Below are 21,866 nucleotides of genomic sequence, written 5' to 3' on the forward strand. Positions count from 1 at the left end.
GGGCGGGAGGGAGAGATGCCTCTGATTAGAGGGAAGGTCGTGCTCATCCTCGGCTTCGTCTTTCTGACAACTTTCCTGGCTGCGGTGAGAGGGCTGCCCATGAGGAAACAGCGCAGCAACAGCCCGAAGGAGAGGAGCTCCAAGCTGGCGGAGGTAAGGCAGCCTTTGGGGAAGGATGAAGAGCCGGGAGGGTGCTGGGGCGAGCCCTCCGCACCCTTTCCCGTGCCCGGGAAGGCTGAGGAGGGCAGCCGGCCACCTGGGCGGTCATCGGGGCTCCCTCGGAGGCGGTTGTGCATCTCCGAAGGGAGCAGCATCCAACACGTGTCCCCGCGGGCAGGCCGCCCGGAGCCCCGAGTGGAAAAGCAGCAGCGGGGAGAAGCAGGGTTTAGGGCCTCCCCTCCTCCGGGCTGCTTCTCCACTCGCTGAGGGGCAGAGCTCTTTCCCGGCCTCCGGGATTTTCGGGTAGCCTCAGGTCCTTGCATTGCACAGGGGCTGCAGGGAAGGGGCAGGCTTAGGTGCTTTGAGATCGGGGCCGAGTGCCGTCACCCCGTGCCCGGGAAGACCCGTTGCCTCCAGGGGGCAACAGCCTTCGGAGAGAGGAGTCCGGCCGCAACCCGACCTGCGCAAAATTAGCAAGGTTGGTGGCTTGCCAGGAACTCCAAAACTCCGCTACTACAAAAGTAAGACGTGACGGATTTCAGCCACCATCTCTCCTTCCCGCTGGGACGACCCTGGGGCAGATTCCAGAGTGGTCACGCTCCGTTCTCATCCCGGCTGCCTGCGCCCCATCAGCGTCCCCCGGGCAAGCGGCCTCAGGAGCCCCCACAGGCTGGGGGGGAGGTCCCGGGGCTGCGCCTCTCTGTCCTCTGAGAGCCGGATCCTGGCCAGTGCTGGCTTCGGAACGCGCATCGTGGAAGGGGAAACTTCAGCAGGCAGTGAGGGACTGGTCAGACAAGGAACCAACTGGTGAGACCTGATGGGGATGACAGGAGGAGAACGGCGAAGAAACAAACTACCAGGAGGACAGGGAGAAGGGTTTGAATAAATAAGAAAGAAAGACAACTGAACGGTTAAAACAAGCTGTTTCCATCTTGAAACTGTTCACTGGAGAAAAAGTGGTTCAGGCAGCAGAGCTGTGTTTAAAAAATACCCTTTTGAAGAATGCTACTGCTAAAAGTGGGTGAAAGGAGTAAGTGGGAAAAGTGACGATAGGAGGAGGTTGAGCAGGACAGGGTAAGAGCAGCTCAGGCCTTGCTGGAGATACACAGCAGTATGAGAGGCAGGAGGTTTGATCTGCAGTGTCAGACTGGCAGAGGAGGTGCTGAGTGGTGGGAATATACCTTACTGCTAGTTATTGCCAAAACACAGTGCTGATCTGTGGAGGAGTCATGCCGTCGGCTCCTGTCGGATGCACTAAACTCCGTTCCAGCATGAAATCCAGGCAACAAGTGTGAAGAAGGAATCTGCTGCACGGAAAGCCTGGCCAACGGGCAAAAGAGGGTTTGGGCTGCGTCCAGCCAAGTACCACCAGTCGAGCCTGGTCATGGTTTTGACTGGAGTGTGGACTGAGCAGATGCAGACAGGACTGCTGGGGATGTTGCGTGCTGTAGCACTGGTAATACCATGTTGGTGCTGTACTTTGCTTGTGAAACTTCAAGCATAGATGTAGATGCTGGTTCACGCGCCAGACAAATGCCAGGCAGAGTGTGCTTGGGCTCTGGCTGCAGAGGGAGTAGGGATTTATGCTTGAAATCCAGGAAAGTATTGCAGCCCTCTGGCAGGGAGCGTAGGACAGGGACAAACTGCATGTTAGGAAGCTGTGCAGGTCCCCACCATGGGACCCTGCAGCGCAATGTCAGGCTCCTTTTTATCTGATGTCTAAAATACATCGGGAAGTGGGGCGAGCTGCTGTCAGTTCCAGGTTGTGAATGGTTGTGAATGGGGAGCGTTGTGCGGCCAGCCAAAGATCACATGCGGCACTTACACAGCGCAGCCTCTGTCCCCGGGACCTTTGCTTCTCGCAGAAATACAAACATACAAGAAGTTTCTAGGCAAACGTTTGAGGGTGGAGGTTAGGAGCAAGGAGGAAGATGAAGAATGGATTCCTCTGGGGGTCTGTTGGTGCTCCCGGGCACACCCTGCATCCCTCAGGGTACTGGCTGCACAGTTGGAGCGTCAGGGAGGAAGCGGTAGGTATTGGCATGTGTCTTCTAGCTGCGTTTTGGGAGGAAATCTTCTGTTTCTGGTGCATGCGGGGCAGAATTTGGAGTAGTCATGCCTGGCTGTTTGAACTAAAGCAGAGAGCACAAGCGCAGCAGTATGGTGGTTAAAAAAAAAAAATCCAGAGTGATTTTGGGTCATAGGCACAGATGGTTCCTGTTGCAGCGCTGATAGGTCCTGTCTCTATGGCAGCAGGGCAGCCACAGCTGGAGTATTGGTTACACTATGGTAATGCCCTACAGATGTGGGTAGAATGAAGGGGGCCGGGAGGAGAAAAATAGAAATGACGGAGCAGAGCAGATAGACAATCAAAACCATTAAACAATTACATAACTTAGACTTATTTTAATTTAACATCTTTATTTAAAGCAAACATTTTTCTTCAGTTTAGAATGGAATGGAATTTCTATAATCTGTGCTGAGCCTCAGTGTTGCACTTCTGTACTAAAATAATTTAGAAAAATTAAAATCATTAAGGTTTTCAGTAAATTTTTGAGTTAAAAAGTCTTCTAATTGTAGGAAGCATGGAGGAAACACATGCTTTATCTTTGGGCGATAGCCTTATCCATATGTCCCAAAGTCCTGTACCTCAGTCAGGATGCGTTACTTCCAGCCATTACCAAAGGAGCAAGCGCTTGCATTTACATTTTCTCAGCTGTGATACTGTGCAGAAAAGCTTTGCCTGAGTTACACTGAGCCCAGCACAAGCAACAGACGTAGCGAGAATATTTTCTATTTCTTCAGGCTATTTGACTGGAAGTTGAAAAGGCAGAATACTTTCTTTCCAAACTGTGACTTAAATCTAACAAGAGAAGATACCTGGTCATTGGGAGGCTTTTGGCGATGTTTGGGAAGGCAGGTGGGCTCTGAAGCAGGAGGCAGGTGTACAGCAGCGTTTTTAGAAACGCTTTTGCAGGTCGGATGCATCACACTGACGTGGGCAGAAATATGGCAGGTCCAAGCGCTGACCCACGCCAGCGGCTCTTCGAATTTGGGTAACTGAATACTTGGAAAAGCTTGTGTCCCTTGTGGAGACGAGGGACAGCTCATCACATTGCTTAATGCTGTGTTTATTTATGAAGTCAGGGGGTTTAAATGCAAAATATGTTTTGATAAACTCACTAGATTTCAAAATACTGGCTTTGAGCATTGTTAATAGATGTTTGGATTCTTTCCGACTGATACCAACTGGTTCCTGTGCTCTTCTAGTAAATAGAAAATAGCTGATGTTCTAACATGCTAGAAATGTAAATGTTAGAAGTGATTAGATCTGTGTGAATGGATGCAACTGCTTCAATAAGTGTGCATAGAAGTAATAGTACCAGCGGTAATGGTGATGGGGGTGTCGGTAGTGAGCGTCCCGGCAGTGATGGGGTGCGGCAGAGCAAGCCAGCAGTGTTTTATGGAGCGTCCAAGCCGCCCAGCCCAGCTCCGCGGGGCTTGGTGGGTGCTCCTCCGCAGGAGGGAACTGCTCTGAGAGAGGGGGCCAAGAGCAACGGCAGCGAGCTCCCCGAGGCACCGGGGGTGTTACTGCGGGGCTGGGACAGGGGCAAGGTGAGAATCCAGGCTGGAGCTTGCTGTTGGAGTTCCCCTGGTCTGAGGCTGCGAGCAAAGCAAATCTGGCGTCTGTGATAAGAGATAACGGAGGGCAACAAAAGAAATACCAAGCGTAGCATAAGGGCTGTAGTTGGCTGCAAATCAGTGAGTTTGTACAGCACCTGGTATGACTGGCTCCTGCCCCCTGAGAAATGAGGAAACGAATAACAACAGTACGTACTATTTACTGGTTGCATCAGGCAGCAAGAGTAGCGATGGGAAATTACATTTAAAACTGAAGGTCTACACCAAGATGTTTTCCTTGCTGATTAAAAATCATCGGTAGCAGTCTTGATTTAAATCGACGTGCCCTGTGCATAGGGAGTCTGAGTGCAGAGGAGAATTAAGAATTAAATGTATAGCAGTGACGTGATGCCTGGCTGGAGATACCAGCAAGCGGAGGGTAAAGGAGCTCCAAGGTGACATGGCCTGGCTGTATTAGATAAAAAGCGTTAAAGGGAAATATCAGCTGGGCTTGAGTGGAGTTTGTCAAGAGACTGTAAGTCAGGGTAGCCCTGTCATTTGGGAGGCCTAACGTGGCCTAGACACACTGCCTGGGGAGACCGCTGGGCTGGCTCCTGCCTGCGCAGGCACGTGTGCCTCCCCCCAGCTCTTGGTCCTTCTTGGCTGCCCCAGGACTGTCTGGCCGAGAAGAGGATCTCGCTTTCCCCAGAGCCATCTCGCCCTGCTGCGGATCTCCAGCTTGTGTTGTTACCCATGTCTGCCCTGCGTGGGGGCTCCTCGCCGCGCTGCCGCCCCGTTGGAAGGGCTCAGCCGGGGTGTGAGTGGGCAGCCGGGTCGGTGCTGGCTCCCTGCACCGCCAGATCCCTGCGGCCTCTGCGGGCTGTGTCAGTAGCAGAGTCATTTTGCCTGCGGATGTGCTTTTTACCTTTTCATTTCTTCAGCAATTAAGCGTTCTTGTCCCTGGCTTTGTCCTTGGCGGAGGTCGGATTTGTGGGTACAAAACGTGCACTGAAGCATCCTTCCGCTCTGAAAGGGGCTCTTTGTGCGCAGGGAGGTACTTCGCCCTTTGTAGCAAATTTCCTTTTGAGAAGTGCCAAATTATCTTAGTCAACACAGTTGAAAACCCTCCCGCCCTGGGGCTGAGGCAGGAGCAGAAACAAAGGGAGCCGGGTGTAGGGAAGCTGCCCAACAAGGGGGCTTCTTCCCTTTTCACTGCACAAATAGGTCTGCTGCGTTCTCATTGTCACAATCAAAGGGGTTTCTGTAAAAGGCACATATAAGGGGAAAAGATTAGGCATAAATCGCTCCCCGTGGCATTGCCCAGTCTTCTCTCTGGGTTCCCAAAAGTGTCCGGCTCTTGCAGACCTTCTCCCCAAAGACAGGCAGGCTGGGGGACTCATCCTGCCTCCAACCGTGGTCCCTCCAAGCCCAGCGAGGTGATGGAGGGAGTGTGCTGGGGATTAATTCCTGCTTTCCTCTTGTAGTGTCTTAGGGGTAGGGAGCGCAAACCAGGGATCTTCTGTTTTCCATAGTGTCAATAAATATTCTTCCACTCAGAATAATCCCCAAAACAAGATGCCCAGACACTTCCCGCAGGGAAGCCTGAGGACAGTCTGAGCTACAGTCACAACAGCAAGGTGGCCCGTGCCGTCCAGCTCCTCCAAAGCAAATGTTGTCAGCCAGAGGCTCGGTTTCTGTATAAAATACCGGACCTTGTAGCGAAGAAGCAGGGAAGAGATTGCAGACATGTTTCAGTGTTAAAACGTTTCCATTTCAGACAAAAGCTTGCAAAAGTGCAAGTGACGTGTGGGTTTATCTTGGATTAGGAGCTGTTGGTTGGTCCGGTCTGCCAGGGCCTTATCTAGCATGGAGGACGTGGGGTGTGAGGCAGGGCTGGGAACGTGTCCCCAGCCAAGGGAGCCTCCACCACGTAGGGTGCAGCACAAGGCTGGCGCGTGGCTTGGGTACGGTGCCCTTCAGCTGAGCTGTCCTCCATCCCAGCCCCAGTGGGCTGAGCCTGGGGGTGAGCAAGCCAGACCTGGCTCTTTCCTGGCAGCTGAGCCCTGAGGCACTTGCCAGGCGAGGGGATAGTATTTCTGGGATGGCCGGGAGGTGCTGCAGGAGGTGCCCCACCGGTGGAGGGTTGGCACCTCTTTGCCTCCCTGGGATGTCCTCTCTTCCCCACTGCTTCGACACTCCCTCCTGCTGCCCTCCCTGCCCTCCCCTTCCCCTGCAGCTGCTCCCGCAACAGCCAAAATCCCAGGGGAGGCCAGCTGTGCCGTGCCATGCAGCACCTCCAGCGAGACAAGGTGTTGTACAGTTGTCTTCACATCCACTGTTCCCCCATTCCCCTTTGGGGACACTGCAGTTGTATGAGCTGGTTAAGCTGGCTGCTCCTTAAAAATCAAAGATCTCCCTTAGGGGAGCACCTAGTTCTTCTCTCCTGGGGAGCATCCGCAGTGTGGCCCCCCTCGTGCCTCCAGTGGAGGAGATGCGGGGCTGCCCAGAGGTGCTGTGGGCGTCTCAGGGTCAGCTTGGCTTTCCCCCGCACCCAGGATTACAGCTCAGCTAGTGCGCATCTGTGCCCGCTCTGGGGACCCGTCCTGGGGTTACAGCTGAGGTTCTGCTGGGAAGTGACCGGCCAAAGGGAAGAGGAGGGGTCAACTGAGGGCTAAGATGCTGGGGAAATGGGGCTCCCTGTTTGGATGTGCCCTAGCTTTCCTCTGACTTTGGACTTGCCTCTGCAGCCCTGCAAGCCTCAGGCTCCCATCTGGTGGGGAAAAAAAAAGTAATTATTTTTTGGTGAGGCACCTAGAAGTAGCAGGGACTGTCCTGGAAAAGCTTATGAACAAGTGAATTATAAATGACACAGACTGGGGCCAGAGAGGAAGATTTCCCTACCCTGAGACCCTTTCTCCACCCCACGCTGACGTGCGGGAGTGATTAAATCCTGCCACTGGGCTGGGGAGGGGAGCTGGGCTCGCCCCCATGCTGGGGAGCTGCAGCCAACACCTGGGGCAGGAGCTGCTGACTGTGAGTCACCCCAGCCTTGCTCCTTTGGGAAGCTGAGGTGCAGCATCCCTGCCTGGATCCCTTCCCGTGCAGGGCATGGAGATGCTCCGAGTCTAGCTCAAGTGCCCATTTTGTCTGTTGTTGAAGGGATCCGCGATGGATTTACATCTGTTTGGTGGGCTGCCTTCCCTGCCCCGCTGCCTGCATGGGGGGGGCAGCCTGTGCACCCTGCGTGGGACAAGAGGAGCGGGTGCCCCCTGCGCTCCTGCCTGCCCTGTGTCCCCCCCCCACTGCAAGCTCTTCTAGCAGGCTGGGGGGCAGGGGGAGGCTGGCGTTGGTCTCGTCCCTCCGGTTTCTGCACTTGCTTTGCTATATTTGGGTTTTTTTTCCTTTTGCAGTTTTGCCTGGGCTGCGGCGGGGAAGGAAGCAGCAGCTGGAGCAGGAGGAGGGTTACGTTGTGCAGGCTAACAAATGTGGATCATTAGCTGGAACAAGTTAATGGTTACTGAAGCACATGGGGTTTAGAGCTGGAACAAGTTAACAGCAACTCAGTCCAATGCATTAAGAGCTTAGGCATATTACCACTCAACTATGTTAACAGAAAACATGTGCCCTAGCAGGAGCGTTTGCCAGAGAGCACCAGAGGGTATGGATGTGTGTCTGTTCACCTCTCCGGGGGACCTCTCCGTGCAGTCCCTGCGGGGGCCCTGCTCCCGTACCCACTGCTGTGCTCTATCTGGAGCTCCCAGCTGGCCTGGCTGCAGCAGAGGTCTCGGGGGTACCTTCCTCCTCAGGTAAGGGTGCCTTGCCACCGGCTGGGCTCGTCGCAGCAGGCACCACCTGTCAAGGGTCAGCCCTTGGACTGTGCACTTGGGCAGAGTCTCGGGTGCAAGGACAGCCCCGGCTGCTGTGCTGGGACATGTCAGTGGTGCTAACCAGATGCCCCAGCTTCTCCACTGCAAGGCCTGTGTTGTTCATCCATGTGGGAGGCAGGGCAGTCCCTCCTGGGGGGCAGGTGGGGAGGAGAAACTGAGCTGTTGGTGGACCTTCCTGAGAGCCTTCTCCAAGTACGACATGGGAGACCTGTATCTATTCCTGGCCTTGCCACAGGCTACCTGGGGCAGGTAATTTTCTTTGTCTGCAAAATGGGGGTTTTACGGCATTTGTCTCAGTGTTAAAGAGGGAGAAGATATTTATGGTAGAGAAGCACCTGCGTGTGACACTGAGGAGGGCAACAGCCAGGCATGGTGAGAGGTGAAAAGGCACCAGGCTCCTATTTGTCCTCCTTGTGTCACAAGTGACCTGGGGAGTTGGCTGAGGATGCCATGGGCAAGTTACTCATAGGCGTGCCCGCAGAAGAGCCGGCTGCGGTGAGAGAGGCTGGGCCGTGCTGACGGGGATGCGCAGTGAGGAGCACTGACAGCAGCCTGGCCCTGGCCAACCGCCCCATTTTTGGTCTTGCACAAAGTCAACTATGATGTGTCCTTGCTCCTCATGGTGCTGTGTGCTGCTGCTTCTCTGTGCTGTGGTGTCTTCTGCTCCAGGGCTGGCTCTGCCTCGGGGGCAACCGAGTCACCAACCTTGGAAAGAGTTTTGAGATTACAGTTGTCACAATTGTGAGACATGAAAATAAATGTGAGACGTGAAAATAAATGAGACATGAGGAGGCCTTTGATGCTGCCTCCTGCAGCTCCTTACTCAAGACAGTTGGGATGAAGCTAGTTAGAAAAGAGAGTGATTCCATATGATCTAAAGTATTTTGATAACTGAGTGAAAATTACAATCACGAGGGCGTAATAATTATCTGCACAGCCCACAGTTTGCTGCCGGCTCCTGCTGGTCTGTCATAAACAGGATCTGCCCACGCAAGCGTGATAAGAGTGCCTTGTCTGTTCTACGAGCACTTGCAGAGCTCTCCCAAAACCTAAAGGGAGATGTTTGTGTCTTTATTTAAAAAAAAAACCAAAAAACAAAAAAACAACACTCAAGTGCGAGTTGATCCTGAGGTGGACCAGTGAGTAGAGCAGTTGGGAGATCTTGGTCCTGCTCTTTATTTGCACCACAGCCCCTTTGCGGGCAAGAGTGTAACCCAGAGCAGAAGAAGAGGTAGGCAGCTGAAGGTGTCCACTACCTTAAATTACCTCTGGCAGATCTTCCGGAGCTCACTTATCAAAACCCTGAGTGATGGCTCCTGCTAAACCACCTGCAAGGTCTAAGGTGGTTTGTCTAAAGGTGATGTGTCTGATCGTTGGGATTGTGGCTCGGGAGATCTTACAGACAGTAACAGGGACTGGGTGGCATCTTCCCCGTTTTCTCGTAGGTACCCACCCAGCTCTTGACACCTCTAGAAGCACGCCGTGCTTTGGCACAGTTCTGGAAAATCCATTAAGCGGGTGATGAGCTGATGGGTAGCAGAGGTCACTTGCCTGATGTGCGTCCAGTGGATTTTCCATCTGGCTGAAAGACTGTGCCAGTGGATGGGTTATGTGCCGGTGGATGGGTTATGAGCCGGGAGGATCAAACTACAGCCCTCGGGAGGCTAAGGCAGTCTCAGCCACCTCTGGGCTAAAAAAGCCCTTTCTTTGAGCAGTGTCTGTAGTGGGATCATCAAGGAGGGAGCATGCCCAGCACTATGGGGGGGAGGTAGTGTGGCACGCTGCATTTGTTCCTGTTGATTACCCTGTTGTTCAACCTTCTTTTATTTTAAAAAGACTTAACAGTGTCACTTGTTAGCACTGGAAAAACCTCCCCTTGCTCTCACTCTCACCAGCAAAAACTGTCTTGAGCCTTTCTGCAACTTACAGCCCCAGAGCTCTCCCCAGACAGACTGGGCTTCCTTCTGAAGCAACCAACCTGCATCCCTCTGCTTCCATAGCTTTATAATAAAAGCTCTGCTCTGGAGTTGTTCCTGCCTGGTTTCAGTGCAAAGATAAATTTTTTTTGAAAGCTTTCTCCAGATCTTTGCAGCTCATTTAGGTGAATATGGAAGGAAAAGTTTTATGCTAAAAAAAGAAAAAAGAAAAAAATGTTCTGATTTCTATTTTGTACTTGGCTAATTCATAAGTGGCCAAGTTTGCAATAAACGGCAGGACAGATTTTAAAATAATTTGGAGAGAGCTTGGGGGAAAGAGTGGGAAGACGCTTGTGTAGACTCAACTCTATTCAGGAAAAGATCAATAGTTCTGGTGGGTTCTTGTTTCAGTATGGCGTGGTAAAACTGTTCAAAGGAAACCTAACACAAGCAGTAATGATGAAGCAACAAAACCCCCCATTCCTTATAATTATAGCCCAGTGTGATACTGGCCTTTAGCAAATATGTCATTTTCTTCACTGCAGTGTTAACAATCCCAAAGCACAGCCTGAACGTTGCCTCTGATCTGACTCCCATGTGCACAGGTTTCTTTGGTTTAAGCTGAATGAGTTTATGCACTCGCTAATCGGCTCGGGATAGGTGTGCATCGAAGCTGCATCCTCTGAGCTTGTCCTATGCCGGGGACTCGCTTTCTCCACACGCTGATGCACAGGCTCCAGCAGTGCTTCGCTCCCCGGGGAGTTCTCTCAAGTGTCCTTGGCTTGGGTTTAACCCCGTGATGAAGAGCAGCTCTGCTCACCCATGTATGTAGTTACGAAGAGCACTGACAGTGGGTTCACTTGCAGTGGCTACGGAGATGCTGAGGAACGCGCCGGAGGGACAAGTACCTGTGGTTGGGGTGGCAGCATAGTGGTGTCCCTGGCTGCCAACAGGCAGTACAGCACAGGGACTAGTCTGTTGACGTTTTCAGGTTTTAAACTGCTGTAAGATCTGAGATATCACGTCTCCAATCATTTTTGTGTAAGAGCTGCAGCACGTGAATGTCGGTTATTTGCTTTCTTTGCCCAGGTTTAGCTCAGAGTCTTAGAGAAGTTTATAGCAAAATCGCAGATTTTAAGACCAGAAGAAATCATTAGATCCTTGAATTTCTTCCCTAGCACAGATGCGGTACATGTGTGTTGAGCCCATGGGAGTGACATGGGTTTGACTGTCTCCACAAGAGAGATTCCCACTTTCCTTGTTAGCTTGTTCCTGTGGTTAATGGCCTACGGCATTAAAAGCACGATCTTTATTCCTCAGTTGCATTTGTCTGGCTTTGTCTTGGACACATTGGTTCCTATTATGTGTTTCTGTTCTGGATTAGAGAGTTTCTGGTGCCTGATGGATTATTGCCTTAAAGAACTGGGAAATCAAGTCATTGCTTTCTCTTTTTAACATGACAAACAAGTTGAATTGTACAAGTCTTTCCCTGGAAAAGTCTTTCCATCCTTTGAAATGGTTTTGCAGCTGCTCTCTTCGCCATCTTCAGATTTCCGAGCAATATTAATAGAAGTGTATGGACTAGAAATGGGAAAATATCAGCCTTTAGTCTCTAAAGGAATGATGTGTGGCCTTTCCCCACACCTTTTCCATACAGCCGGTCGCCTGTGTTATGTACAAAGTAGGCACGATACTGGGGTGAATTGCTGACGAGTTCCGTCCCTTTCCTAACATCTTTGCTGAGCTTGTGCCCCAAGGTGTGTAGGTGAGGCAGGTGTGATCCTGCTTATAGCCTTCAGTCTAAACATGGTCTTCACAAACGGAAAGTGCATGCTCTTTCCCAAGTGCTGCCCCAGAGTTTCTGTCAGGTTCCTGCCCTGGAAACCTTTATTCCCAGCCAGGCAGGATATCCCAAATGTATGCAGGAGGAGCTGCGGCAATTCCCCCTTTGGCTTTTTCCTTTGCTTGGTGCTGGCTGGTTGCAGGAGAAGGCTGGAGCTTGGCTGCGAGATACTGATGGCTTCCCGGCACTGCGCGCTCCACTTCGGCGGCGTGGTGGCAGGTGTCCTTCCCCAGCGGCAGAAGGAGAAGGGAGCTGCTGACGACCAGCTCTGCGACGGTTTGCAGCCTTTCTCCTGTGCTCTGCAGGGAGAGCGTGAGAGTAGTTTTCACTCTGGAAAGGCCAGCTCTGCTCTTGCCTTAGCTGATGCACTGCAGTGGCTTAGCTCCAGGCTTGATGGCTTTATCCAGCTGTTCCCTAGGCAGGGCGGAGGAGAGGGTGGGTGTCACATGGCAGGAGTGCGACCCTTGAGGGCAGCTGCCTGCGTGGCTGGCAGGAGCCCCTTGGTGACACAGAGAAGACACATCTGCCCGTCAGGATTGTGATGCCAGGGATGCTCTGACCTGAAGGGAGCACTGGGCCTCATAGGACCTTGCTAAAATCCATGGCTTGATCGGCTGGGGCAGGGCACTAAGCAGGACCTTGCTCAGGAGGGACATATTCTGATGCAGGGACAAATTTCAACCTAGCGAAACCTCGGAGCAATGCAGATGTTAGCAGGAGGGAGGGGTACAGTGCAGTGACCATCGCTGAAGGACTCTGGGCCATCCAGGATGGACACCCCTGGGGTCTTTGTGCCTCAAGAGGATTTGGGAGCTGAGGGAGCTCTGTTCGCCCTGCGGCACTCTCGCAGCCAGTTCGCCTGGAGCAGTTTTACATTTTCCCTGTGGGAACAGTACTCTGAATTTCTTGAGCTTGTTTGGGCGTAAAATCTGAATTAGGCACTGAATGTAAGTTTGGAGACTTGGAGTCTGTTCCTGGCTCGCTTGCTCTGATGTCCTTGGGTGAGCTCGGATCTTGTTGCTAGAGGAGACCTCGCTTTCCATGTGTATTAAATTTGGGTTGTCTGTGAAACGAGCTTACCCAGCCCCGATAAGCTCATTGCAAATTAGGCAGGAGCACCAGCCTCGCAGGGCTGTTGGCAGCCCCTTGTGCAGGGGTTGCGTTGGGCACGCGCAGCTGGCAGCAAACCCAGCACCGGCGGGTGGTGTCGTGCGGCCAGCACCGGGACACGGCCAAGTTTGCCTGCTCGGCCCCCCTTGCTGTTTCTGCTCTGCCTGGGCTCCTCCTTGCTCCCTGCCAGGGAGTCCCTGGGCACAAGAGAAGACCTGGCGAGGGGCTGAGGCACCGGGAGACAGGCTGGGGCACAGCCAGGCATCCTTCCATGGGTCCTTCCTGAAACCGTTGTGGTTTTAGATGGGTGCAGAGGGAGCTGGGAGGAGAAGGTACAGGCAGAGGGGTCTGTCTGTGCCCACGTTTGCTGCTAGCAGTGCCACAGGAGCCCTCCCGGCCAGGGAGAGGGGTGAGCCCCAAACGCTCTCGCCAGGCAGCACAGGCTCCCACATCCCTGCAGCCCTCGCTCCTCCGGGCCCATCTGGTGAAGTCTGTCACCGGCCCTTCCCCACGTCCAGCCCGCTCTGGGCAGCAGCCAAGGGACCAGCAGCGTCCCTGCTGCTCTTTTCCCTCCCCCGGGGACGGGGGGTCGTGGGCTTTGATGTGCAGGCACAGGGCTGGGGACAGGCTGTGTGCACTCATGAGAGCCTGGCCAGGCTCCAGCTGCCTTTGAAGTGCTCCAGTGATCAGGATGAAAGGGAGGGGAGTCCTTCCCCAAACCATCTGGCTCTAATTGCAGGTAGAAATGCCTCTCTGCGTCCCCCGTGGGGAGGGGGCACGCCGCTCTCTTCGTTAATCCTGTGGCTCTCGCTGGGCTGGCGCGAAGGGCGAGAGCTTGGGAACAAAAGGGGGTTTCAGCTGGGCAGCCAGAAATAGGCAGCCGCTGGCGGAGATGCTGGGGGTTCGGGCACCTCCGCTCCCAGCCTCGAGCTGCGGGGCCCTGCAGACCTTCACGGGGACAGCCCGTGCTGCAGGGGGGCTTTGCCAGTTGTTCCCATCTCCGGTTTCTCGGGCGCACTGGAGCCTGCTGGCCCTTTGACTCGTGCTCTTTCATGCCGGCGCGCGCCGAGCACGGGGACGAGGAACGTGGGAACTCGGCGCAAGCCCGGCCGTTTGGCAGGGTTTGCTGGCCGCCTCCCCGCGCCCCCAGCCAGCCGGCACTGCCGCCCCAGTGAGGGTCCTTGTCCGCTCCCCCTGCGCCCCCTGGGCAGGGCTGGCTGCAAAGCGCCACGTGCCACCGCAGCGGCAGCAGCGGTTAGAGCCATTGGCAGCACTGGCAAGTAAGTTTTGTTGTCCTGTTCAGCTGGGCATCTTCCCTTTCCCAAGGAGATAAAGGTAGCTGGGTTATATCTACCAGTAGTTTCTTTCCCTCCTTGTGGTAGCCTGTGGGCAGCGTCTGAAATCTCAGTTAAACCTGTGTTGCTTGAAGTCGCCTGCCCTTATACTGACACCACGGAAGAATTTATTTAGGTGAGGTTTTCCCCCTTGTCAAAAGCCCTTATTATAGACTTTTTTATAAATATATAAAATTATTAAATGTGAGCTCTGGCAACTCTGTGACCAGAAGCAGCCCTTGCCGTTACCCATCTCCAGGGACCAAGCGATGGCCAAAAAGGGAGAGCAAGAAGCGGAAAGCCAGGTGAGATGGGCAATGGGACAGCAGAGGGGTGCAGAGAGGGTGGTCGCAGGAATGGGAAGCACCAGCCTGAGTAGACCTGTAGGTTGTTCAGGTGGAGTGGGGACAAGCCCTGGCACAGCACAGGCCACTGGATATTAACTTGATTAATTAACATGTTAATTGCTGCCCTGATGTTGCAATAAGATGGGGTGGAGGAACCGTTTGGTGCAGGAGATCAGACTCCACTTCGCTGGGCAGTGGTTTGCTCCCTGCACAGCCACCCTTGGGAGATGTCCTCACCGCCTCTTTCTTCTTCAGGTCTCTGCCTCGTCTGACCCCCATTCGGCAGGGGACGAGGAGCTGCCGCCGTCGGGCAAGGTGCGGGGGCTGAGGCGGAGCGGACAGGCTGGCCCGCGGCGGCACAGGCGCCGTGGGGTGGCTCAGCAGGCTGCCAGGAGCCCAGCGGTGCCCCAGCCCCGCGGCGCTGGCCGGGAGGAGAGCCTGCCCTTCGTGCTGGACCTGCAGAGCTTGCCGGGGCTGGCCAACGTGGACCTGAGCGCCCAGAACCCCAACATCCAGGTGGGGAGCAGGTCTGGGCGGGCTGCGGGGGGGATGCGGGAGAGCACTGTATGTGCTCCCCAGCCTCATTTGGTTCCCTAAGAGGAAGGATCTCGTGAGCGGGGTCCACGTGGCCGCTGCCGTCTGTCTTCTTGGTAACTACCAGATGCAAATAGCTGGCACAGACAAGCTCCTTGCCAGAGAAATTTGCTCATGGCCTTTTCCCTGTCCCCCCACAGCCCCTCTCTGTAGAGCAGGAGCAAATGCTCCCATGGGGGTAACCTCTCAATTTCTGAGGGTAGTGTTGGTTCCCGTGGGTGACCACCAGCCCCCCTGCACCTCCCGCTTTGCCCCTGCTCAGTCCCTCCAGATGAGGCGAGATCTCTTGCACTCATCGCGTGGTCCTGTAGCCCAAAGCGTCTCTGGCCTCTTGGGCTGGGAATCAGTGCATGGGCTGGTAGGTCTGTCCCAGGGCTGTGCCCCGGCTCACTACCCTACCTCATATCTGCCCTCCAGGTGACCATCGAAGTGGTGGATGATCCTCAGGCTGAGATGGAGATGGACTTGTTGAAGGAGACAAGCAATGACTGGTCCCTGACATCCTCTGAGTGGTTGTCGCACAAAGACCTCTTCTGGCCCCTCTTCTGGGAATACACCGATCCCGCTGAGGAGGAGGAGGAGGAGGAGGAAGAGGAGGAAGAAGATGACAACCTGGATGTAGGGGACAGGGAGGAGGAAGAGGATGAGGAGGAGGAAGATTACACAGCAGAGTATGAGGAGGAGGAGTCCATACTCAGTGGAGTGGGAGGTGACTGGGACCAGCGGTGGCCTGGGCAGAAGAACTGGATCTTTAAGGAAAAGTATAATTACGGTGAGTCCTCTTGGGTGTGCACAGCTGCCCTGAAGAGTGGCACTGCTCTCCCCTGCCCTGCCTGACCCGCACCCCTGGCTCGCTGCAGGGGGAGCAGCCCTGCACCGGGGATCACAGCACGCTGGTGCTCAGCTCCTACTTAAAAAATAAGCAAGCATGCTGAGGAGCAAGGCCAGCACCCAGCTGGGGCTGCCAGCGGTCAGACATGCCAGCGTCCCAGCGGGAATTGCCCTTGCATGTAATCAGACTGGAGCGTGGACTCTAGGAAAGGCATGCTCAGATGAGGAATACAGTGTAAATGTTTAACGGCAAGTGCTGCTGCCATCGACTCAGGTCCCTGCAGTGACACCAGTGCCAGAAGCCTTTGCCACAGACCCGGGCACCCCCCAGGAGAGGAGCTGCAGAGGGGTAGAGGGCAGGTGCCGGTGCGCAGACAGGCCAGGGCAGCACAGCAGCTCCCTCCTGCAGCTTCCCGGCCACAAGCCCAAAACCAGTCAACCTTTGCTAACAGCCTTTGCTTCAGCATCATGGCCAGTGCATCGGGCAGGTTTGGTGAGGATGGGGATGGGCAGCGATGCCTGTTGGGTCAGTACAACCATGAGCAAAACTGTGAGAACGAGAGCCTTTGCTCAGGGACTGAGGGACTGCTCCCTGGGGTTGCCAGCGAGGACAGAGTTGGCCCTTGGCATCACGTGGCCGGGCACCTCCATGTACTCCGGGCAGCGCTGGCCCTGCGTCCCTGTAAAGGACATCCCAGGGCCAGGGCAGAGCTGAGGGAGGTCCCAGGTGGCTGCTGGCTCCCCTTCTGCTGAGGCTTTGCTGAGGTCCACCACTCTCTGCCTTTCCCCTGCCATGCACAGACTATGAAGATGAGGAGGAGTGGAGCCCATGGTCCCCTTGCAGCATCACCTGTGGCAGCGGCAACCAGAAGAGGACCCGGTCCTGTGGCTATGCCTGCACAGCGACGGAGTCGAGGACCTGCGACCTGCCGCACTGCCCTGGTGAGCTCTCGGCCATGCCAGTGCTTGGGCACTGTCCGACCCCAATGTGGGCTGGTCCCCCACCACTGCGGGCTGGGCATTGCTCATGCTTCAAGAACTAGTTATGTTTAATATGATCTGGGCTAATGACCACGGGGGTTTGAAAGAGCTCTGATGGGGCTTCATGGCTCCCCAGGCAGTTACGTGGTGCCCAAGGGTGGTAGAGCTGGCATCCAGCTTGGTGTGCAACTCCTTGCACCTCTTTCACACTGGGAGCTTGAAATCCTCTCCTGAGGCATTTTGAGAGCTGGCCCCGTGCACTGGGATTTGCATAACCCAGAGCCTAGGGCGGGTCTGTCCTGCCTGTCTTGCTGCTGGCCCTTTCTTCCAGGCACAGGGCCGTGTCGCCAAAGCAGTGGCGGGAGACGGGGTGGAAAATGGATGGTGTCTGGTGCCCTTACGGAGGAAAAAACCCACCACTCCTCCTGGTGTTCAACCTGGCTCTTTGGGGTTTTTTTTCCCTCTCAAGGAGCAGAGGGGGAAATGGTGTTCCCCACAGAGGAGACGCCTTTCAAAAGCGACAACACCACAGAGCTGTTCAACTCAGGTCAGCCTCTGCTCTGCCTTGTCTTGCGCTGGGGGTTTCGGTGCCAGACCCCACAGGGGGTGTAGCTGGCTGGGGGGGAGGGCTCTGCCAAGGGCTGCTGCATCTGGTGTCCAGACCTAAGTTACCCAAACCACTGCCATGTGCAGGCTTTGGCAGTCATGCTGGGAAACCCAGTTCCTCTCACAGCCCTGGTACAACACGGTCCTGTTTTACGGTGCAGTGGCTGAGGCCAGCCTGCCGCGTGCCCTCTCCCATGGGGGGATGCTGCCAGCCTGGCCCCTGTAGCAGTGGGTGCCCCGGGCAGAGCCCCTGCAAGGGGCAGCTCTGCCCCAGCATGAAACCCTTTCCCTCTGTCACTGCCTTGGGCATGGAGCCTGGCTCCAGCTCGTCCCAGGAGCCTGGCTGCTCCTGCCTGGTGGTTGCAGGCTCCGCTGGTGGTGCTGGCGAGGCCACGGACAAATGGCAGCTGGGTAAAGCGGGGTGCGGGCTGCGCGTGCCCTCACCCTTTCGGTGCCCTCCCCCCCAGAGGTGGACAGCTGTGAGAAGTGGCTGAACTGCAAGAGCGACTTCCTCACCAAGTACCTGAGCAAGGTGCTGACGGACCTGCCCAGCTGCCCCTGCTCCTACCCGCTGGAGGCCGTCTACAGTGCCGTCAACCTGCGGGATGAGCGGCAGGGCAAGAGCTTCCGATGGCGGGACGCCAGCGGCCCCAAGGAGCGCCTGGACATCTACAAGCCGACGGCGCGCTTCTGCCTGCGCTCCATGCTCTCCCTTGACAGCACCACCCTGGCTGCCCAGCACTGCTGCTATGACGAGCACACCCGCCTCATCACCCGCGGCAAGGGGGCCGGCGTCCCCAACCTCATCAGCACCGAGTTCTCCCCGGAGCTGCACTACAAGGTGGACATGCTGCCCTGGATCCTCTGCAAGGGCGACTGGAGCCGCTACCACGCCGTCCGGCCCCCCAACAACGGGCGACGGTGTGCCGACAACCCCACCGAGGAGGAGTACCTCTCCCAGCTGCAGGAGGCCAAGGAGTACTAGCCGCAGCCATGCTCAGAGGAGCCACGGCCACCGCCAGCTCCCACGCCGGCCCTGCTCACGGGCTCCTTGGGGGTGCCGGGCAGAGAGGGGAGGACGCACCATCTGTCTCGTCCCCTTAGAGGGGCACCTTGGCCCCCATCGGATTTCCGAGGGTGCCAGAGGTTATCACGGTGCGATCCCTGCTGTGCCACCTGGGGAGGTCCCGCACCCCGGGGTGCCTGGGCTGGCGCGCGGGGAGCCGCAGGGGATGGGAGGCGTAAAGGGGACGGGGGGCTGCTCCCGTCTGCTTTTATTCTCTACGATCTTTCAATGCAACCTGAAAGCTGAATGTCTGCAGGGTTGAAATGGCCTCAGCTCCTGCTGGCTTCACGCCGCATCTGAGGAGCTGGCCTTCTGCAGGCAGAGCTGCCTGCTCTTGCCTGGACACCTGCCCTGGCACACGCTGGTCTTCTTCTGAAACTGGGGGTTGGTCCTCCTAGGGAGAGGCAGGGCTGTCCCAGCCATGCGTACAGAGCGGGGCCTCCCCTCTCCTCGGTTTTTTGCGTGTGCACTTGGGAAGGAGCAGGGAGAGGCTTAGCAGGGTCTCATGGGTCCAGGGAGTGTGCGGAGCAGGAGGAGACTGGCCGCCCGGGCTGCCTTTGCAAGATTGCCTTGCCACCGCGGTTTTGGCTGCGGAAGGGAACACTGGGTGCCAAAGCCAGACACGGGTGGACGTCAGAGGAGGTCAGCACGGGGGGACGCCGCCTGTGTGCATTTCAGCCCCTCTGCCTCAGTGCTTGGGGGAGTGGGCTGGCAGCACCCATGCAAATCCCATCACCAGCCCGCCTCCACGCCCCGGCTCCCCGGCAGCCCCCGGCGGGTTTCAGTGCTCGGGAGCACCCGTGACATGGCCCAGCAGAAAGTCCTCCGTTTGCTACCCACAGGCTTGCCGGGGGCAGGAGGCAGCTTGGCCACCTCTCGTGCCATTGCTGGAGAGGAGCAAAAAGCACTGAGCCAAATTGGGAACAAGCCAGGTGCCACTGGGTGCACCCCGTGTCTGCCCAGGTCCCCAGTGAGAGGCAGCCCAGAGAAAGCAAGTCGTGGGCGCACCCTGTGCTCCTCAGGTCATTGCCTGGCCCGGTGAGCAAGTGTGGCTCCAAAGGAGGAAGACACACGTGCTAATAATGTCAGTACCTGGTGTCTGCAGGTCATGGATCATGATGCTCTCCATTGGCGCTTTGGTCTTGCCTGGGTTTTATTCAGCTTTTCACAGGTCCATGGCAGTTCCTCCCAGCGTATTTTGGGAGCTCCCAAGTTTCCCGCAGAGAAACTAGGCTGAGCACCTTTATCCCTGGAAATTCAGTTGCTGAACCTGGCAGAAACTGTTCATAGCTTTTATTTAGCAAATTTTATGCATCAGAGGAAATAAAAGAGCAAGTCAAGCACACGTAAAGAAGAATGGAGTCATTTCTAGACTAGAGGTTTCACCCAAGGCTGTTGGCTAGTCCATGTTTTTCTGCAGGACACTGTTGGACATCTGTCTGGGTGCAGAGGTCCTTGGTTGACTGTCCTGTGCTAGGTCCATCGTTCTTGCAGGAGCTTTCTCCAGGGCCAGTGAATATCCACAGTGAATGTCTGATAACTCTTTGGGGAGTCTGTCTGGCAGTGTCTTATATATGTTGAGTGTATGTTGATCTCTTTGCCTTGGTTACTGATAGAATATTGCATCCTTGGTCATCAGTACCTAAGACTTCATTGCTGGTAAAACAAAAGTATTGATGAGATTTTCACTGAATTATTCTTATTTAACTATTATTCCACACTGGTATCCCCAGACTCCAGTTATGGGTACTATCAAAACATAGGCAGACACCGTCCATCTCCCAACAGGCGTGCAGTCTGAGAGACCAGTGTTATGTAAAGGGTGAGAAGGAGGACACACCGAATAAGCATGGATGGAGACCCAGACCCTGGTAAATTTTCACGACCATTACATGTTCCCTAGCCCGAATGGTCATTTGCTGGTAAAGAGGTAGGTCATAAAGAGGTGGTCAAGAGGGGGTGGCAGTGGTCTGGTGGGTTGGTTCTGGGAGCCTGGGACGTGTGCGGGGAGGCTCAGCAACAGACGTGGAGGCGTTTGTAGGGGAAGCAGACAAATTGAGTGGCCGAGGCCATGGAAGGGATGAACTTGTTATCTTCTGTCATTTGGCAGAGCATCTTCATATTTCCTCTCCCATATCATATGTCATCATTAACATCAGCAGACTATCAGAGGAGCTTATTTACCATCAGTACACAGACTTCGTTAAAACAACCTCCCGTTAAACGTGCCAAGCGTCCAGTATTGGACCCATGCATGAAGCAGGACCTCTGCAAACAGCCTTTCTTGAAGGAGACTTTCAATAGCTCAGCCAATTTGTTTGTTAGCCTGGCTGCTCTCTGAGGAAGTGCTCTTGTATTAAGGACTGTTACCCAGGATTTGCACCCTCCTCCTCTTTATACTGGGTATATCAACCAGTCTAACCCCACAAAAGGAAACTATATTCTGTAATAAATGGTCCAAGGGCAAGTAGAAAAATTTCTTGCATTGAGCACCCCCCAAAAGCTGGTTGAAAGCTGAGTGGGTGTTCTGCCTCGCTGCCTCTATGGTTTGGACAATACAGGCATGAACTGGAGCATGAGAAACAAGCAGTGTTGTTCCTCACACAAGCACCTTACACACCTGGAGGCTTTGCGGGGCACCATGAGAAAAGTAGACATTAAGGAAGCATTCATTTTTATATCCCATCAAAGAGTCTGTCCAGCCCACTGCTATTTAAGTGATGAATCTCTAAGCTTCCACTCCTTAAGTTTATTGTGGGTTTTATATATAATATATATAAAATGTCTTTTATTCCTACAAAATTTCATAGAGAAGAATTCTTTATTCTGATGCTGCAATAAAGCACTTTATATATGTATGTGTTGCTGAGTTCATTCTGTTGGGACCGAAGCATATGTTGCTATTTGTTTTGGCTGAGAGGGATGGCACTACGTTGAATGCTATGTGTCTTGGGTCCCCAGCCGCAGCGGTACTGCAAAGACCGTGGCGGCTTTGCTTCCTTCCCTTAGCATTTGCATTTGATAGTGTCTGGCTGCAAGAATCGCAGACTATCCGGAGCCCACTGCCACAGCCATGGGCTATGTGAAGTTCTGCTCACAGGGAAGGAAGCCTCCCATGAGAAGACCATCAGGGTCAGTGCTGAGAAGCAAATGCATTGCCTGTGCCTCAGCCCTGACCCCAGGTTTTATTCCATACTCAGCCTGGCCAGAGCTGGGTGCCGGCCGACCTTACACCAGCAGTGCTTTAAGCAGGTGTTGAGCATGGGGGTGAGTTAAAAAAACCCCCAGCATCATCCCAGCTGGAGAACTGGTTTGGCAAACCACCTCCAGAGCCAGCAGCTAATGATAGCAGGGGGATTTGCAAAGCTTTCCAGGGATCACAACTTTTTGTTGCCATTCAATTTGCTGCATAAATCGTGATCACTTCCAAGCTCTTGCTATTTCCAGCTGTTTTCCCTCCTTCTCTCTTGCTCCTTCTGCTTTGTGCTGGCTGCACATCTGTCAAGGGTTATCTGCTACTCCAGCATGGGCTTCTGCTTGCAGCTGCCTGGCGCCATTGCTGGCCCCTGCC

General features: G+C 54.8%; 1 protein-coding gene across 1 annotated transcript; it reads left to right on the plus strand.

Annotated features, from left to right (window-relative positions):
- Positions 1-15: 15 nt before the first annotated feature.
- On the plus strand, positions 16-21,151 carry ISM2 (isthmin 2). The gene is made up of 6 exons (XM_075151425.1): positions 16-153; positions 14,473-14,733; positions 15,229-15,583; positions 16,444-16,584; positions 17,093-17,170; positions 17,697-21,151. Exons 1-6 carry the CDS (start codon positions 16-18, stop codon positions 18,212-18,214), a joined length of 1,491 nt encoding a protein of 496 aa, XP_075007526.1. The 3' UTR covers positions 18,215-21,151.
- The last annotated feature ends 715 nt before the right edge of the window (positions 21,152-21,866 follow it).

Source organism: Calonectris borealis, chromosome 5 (genome assembly GCF_964195595.1).
Source record: "Calonectris borealis chromosome 5, bCalBor7.hap1.2, whole genome shotgun sequence".
NCBI lineage: Eukaryota > Metazoa > Chordata > Aves > Procellariiformes > Procellariidae > Calonectris > Calonectris borealis.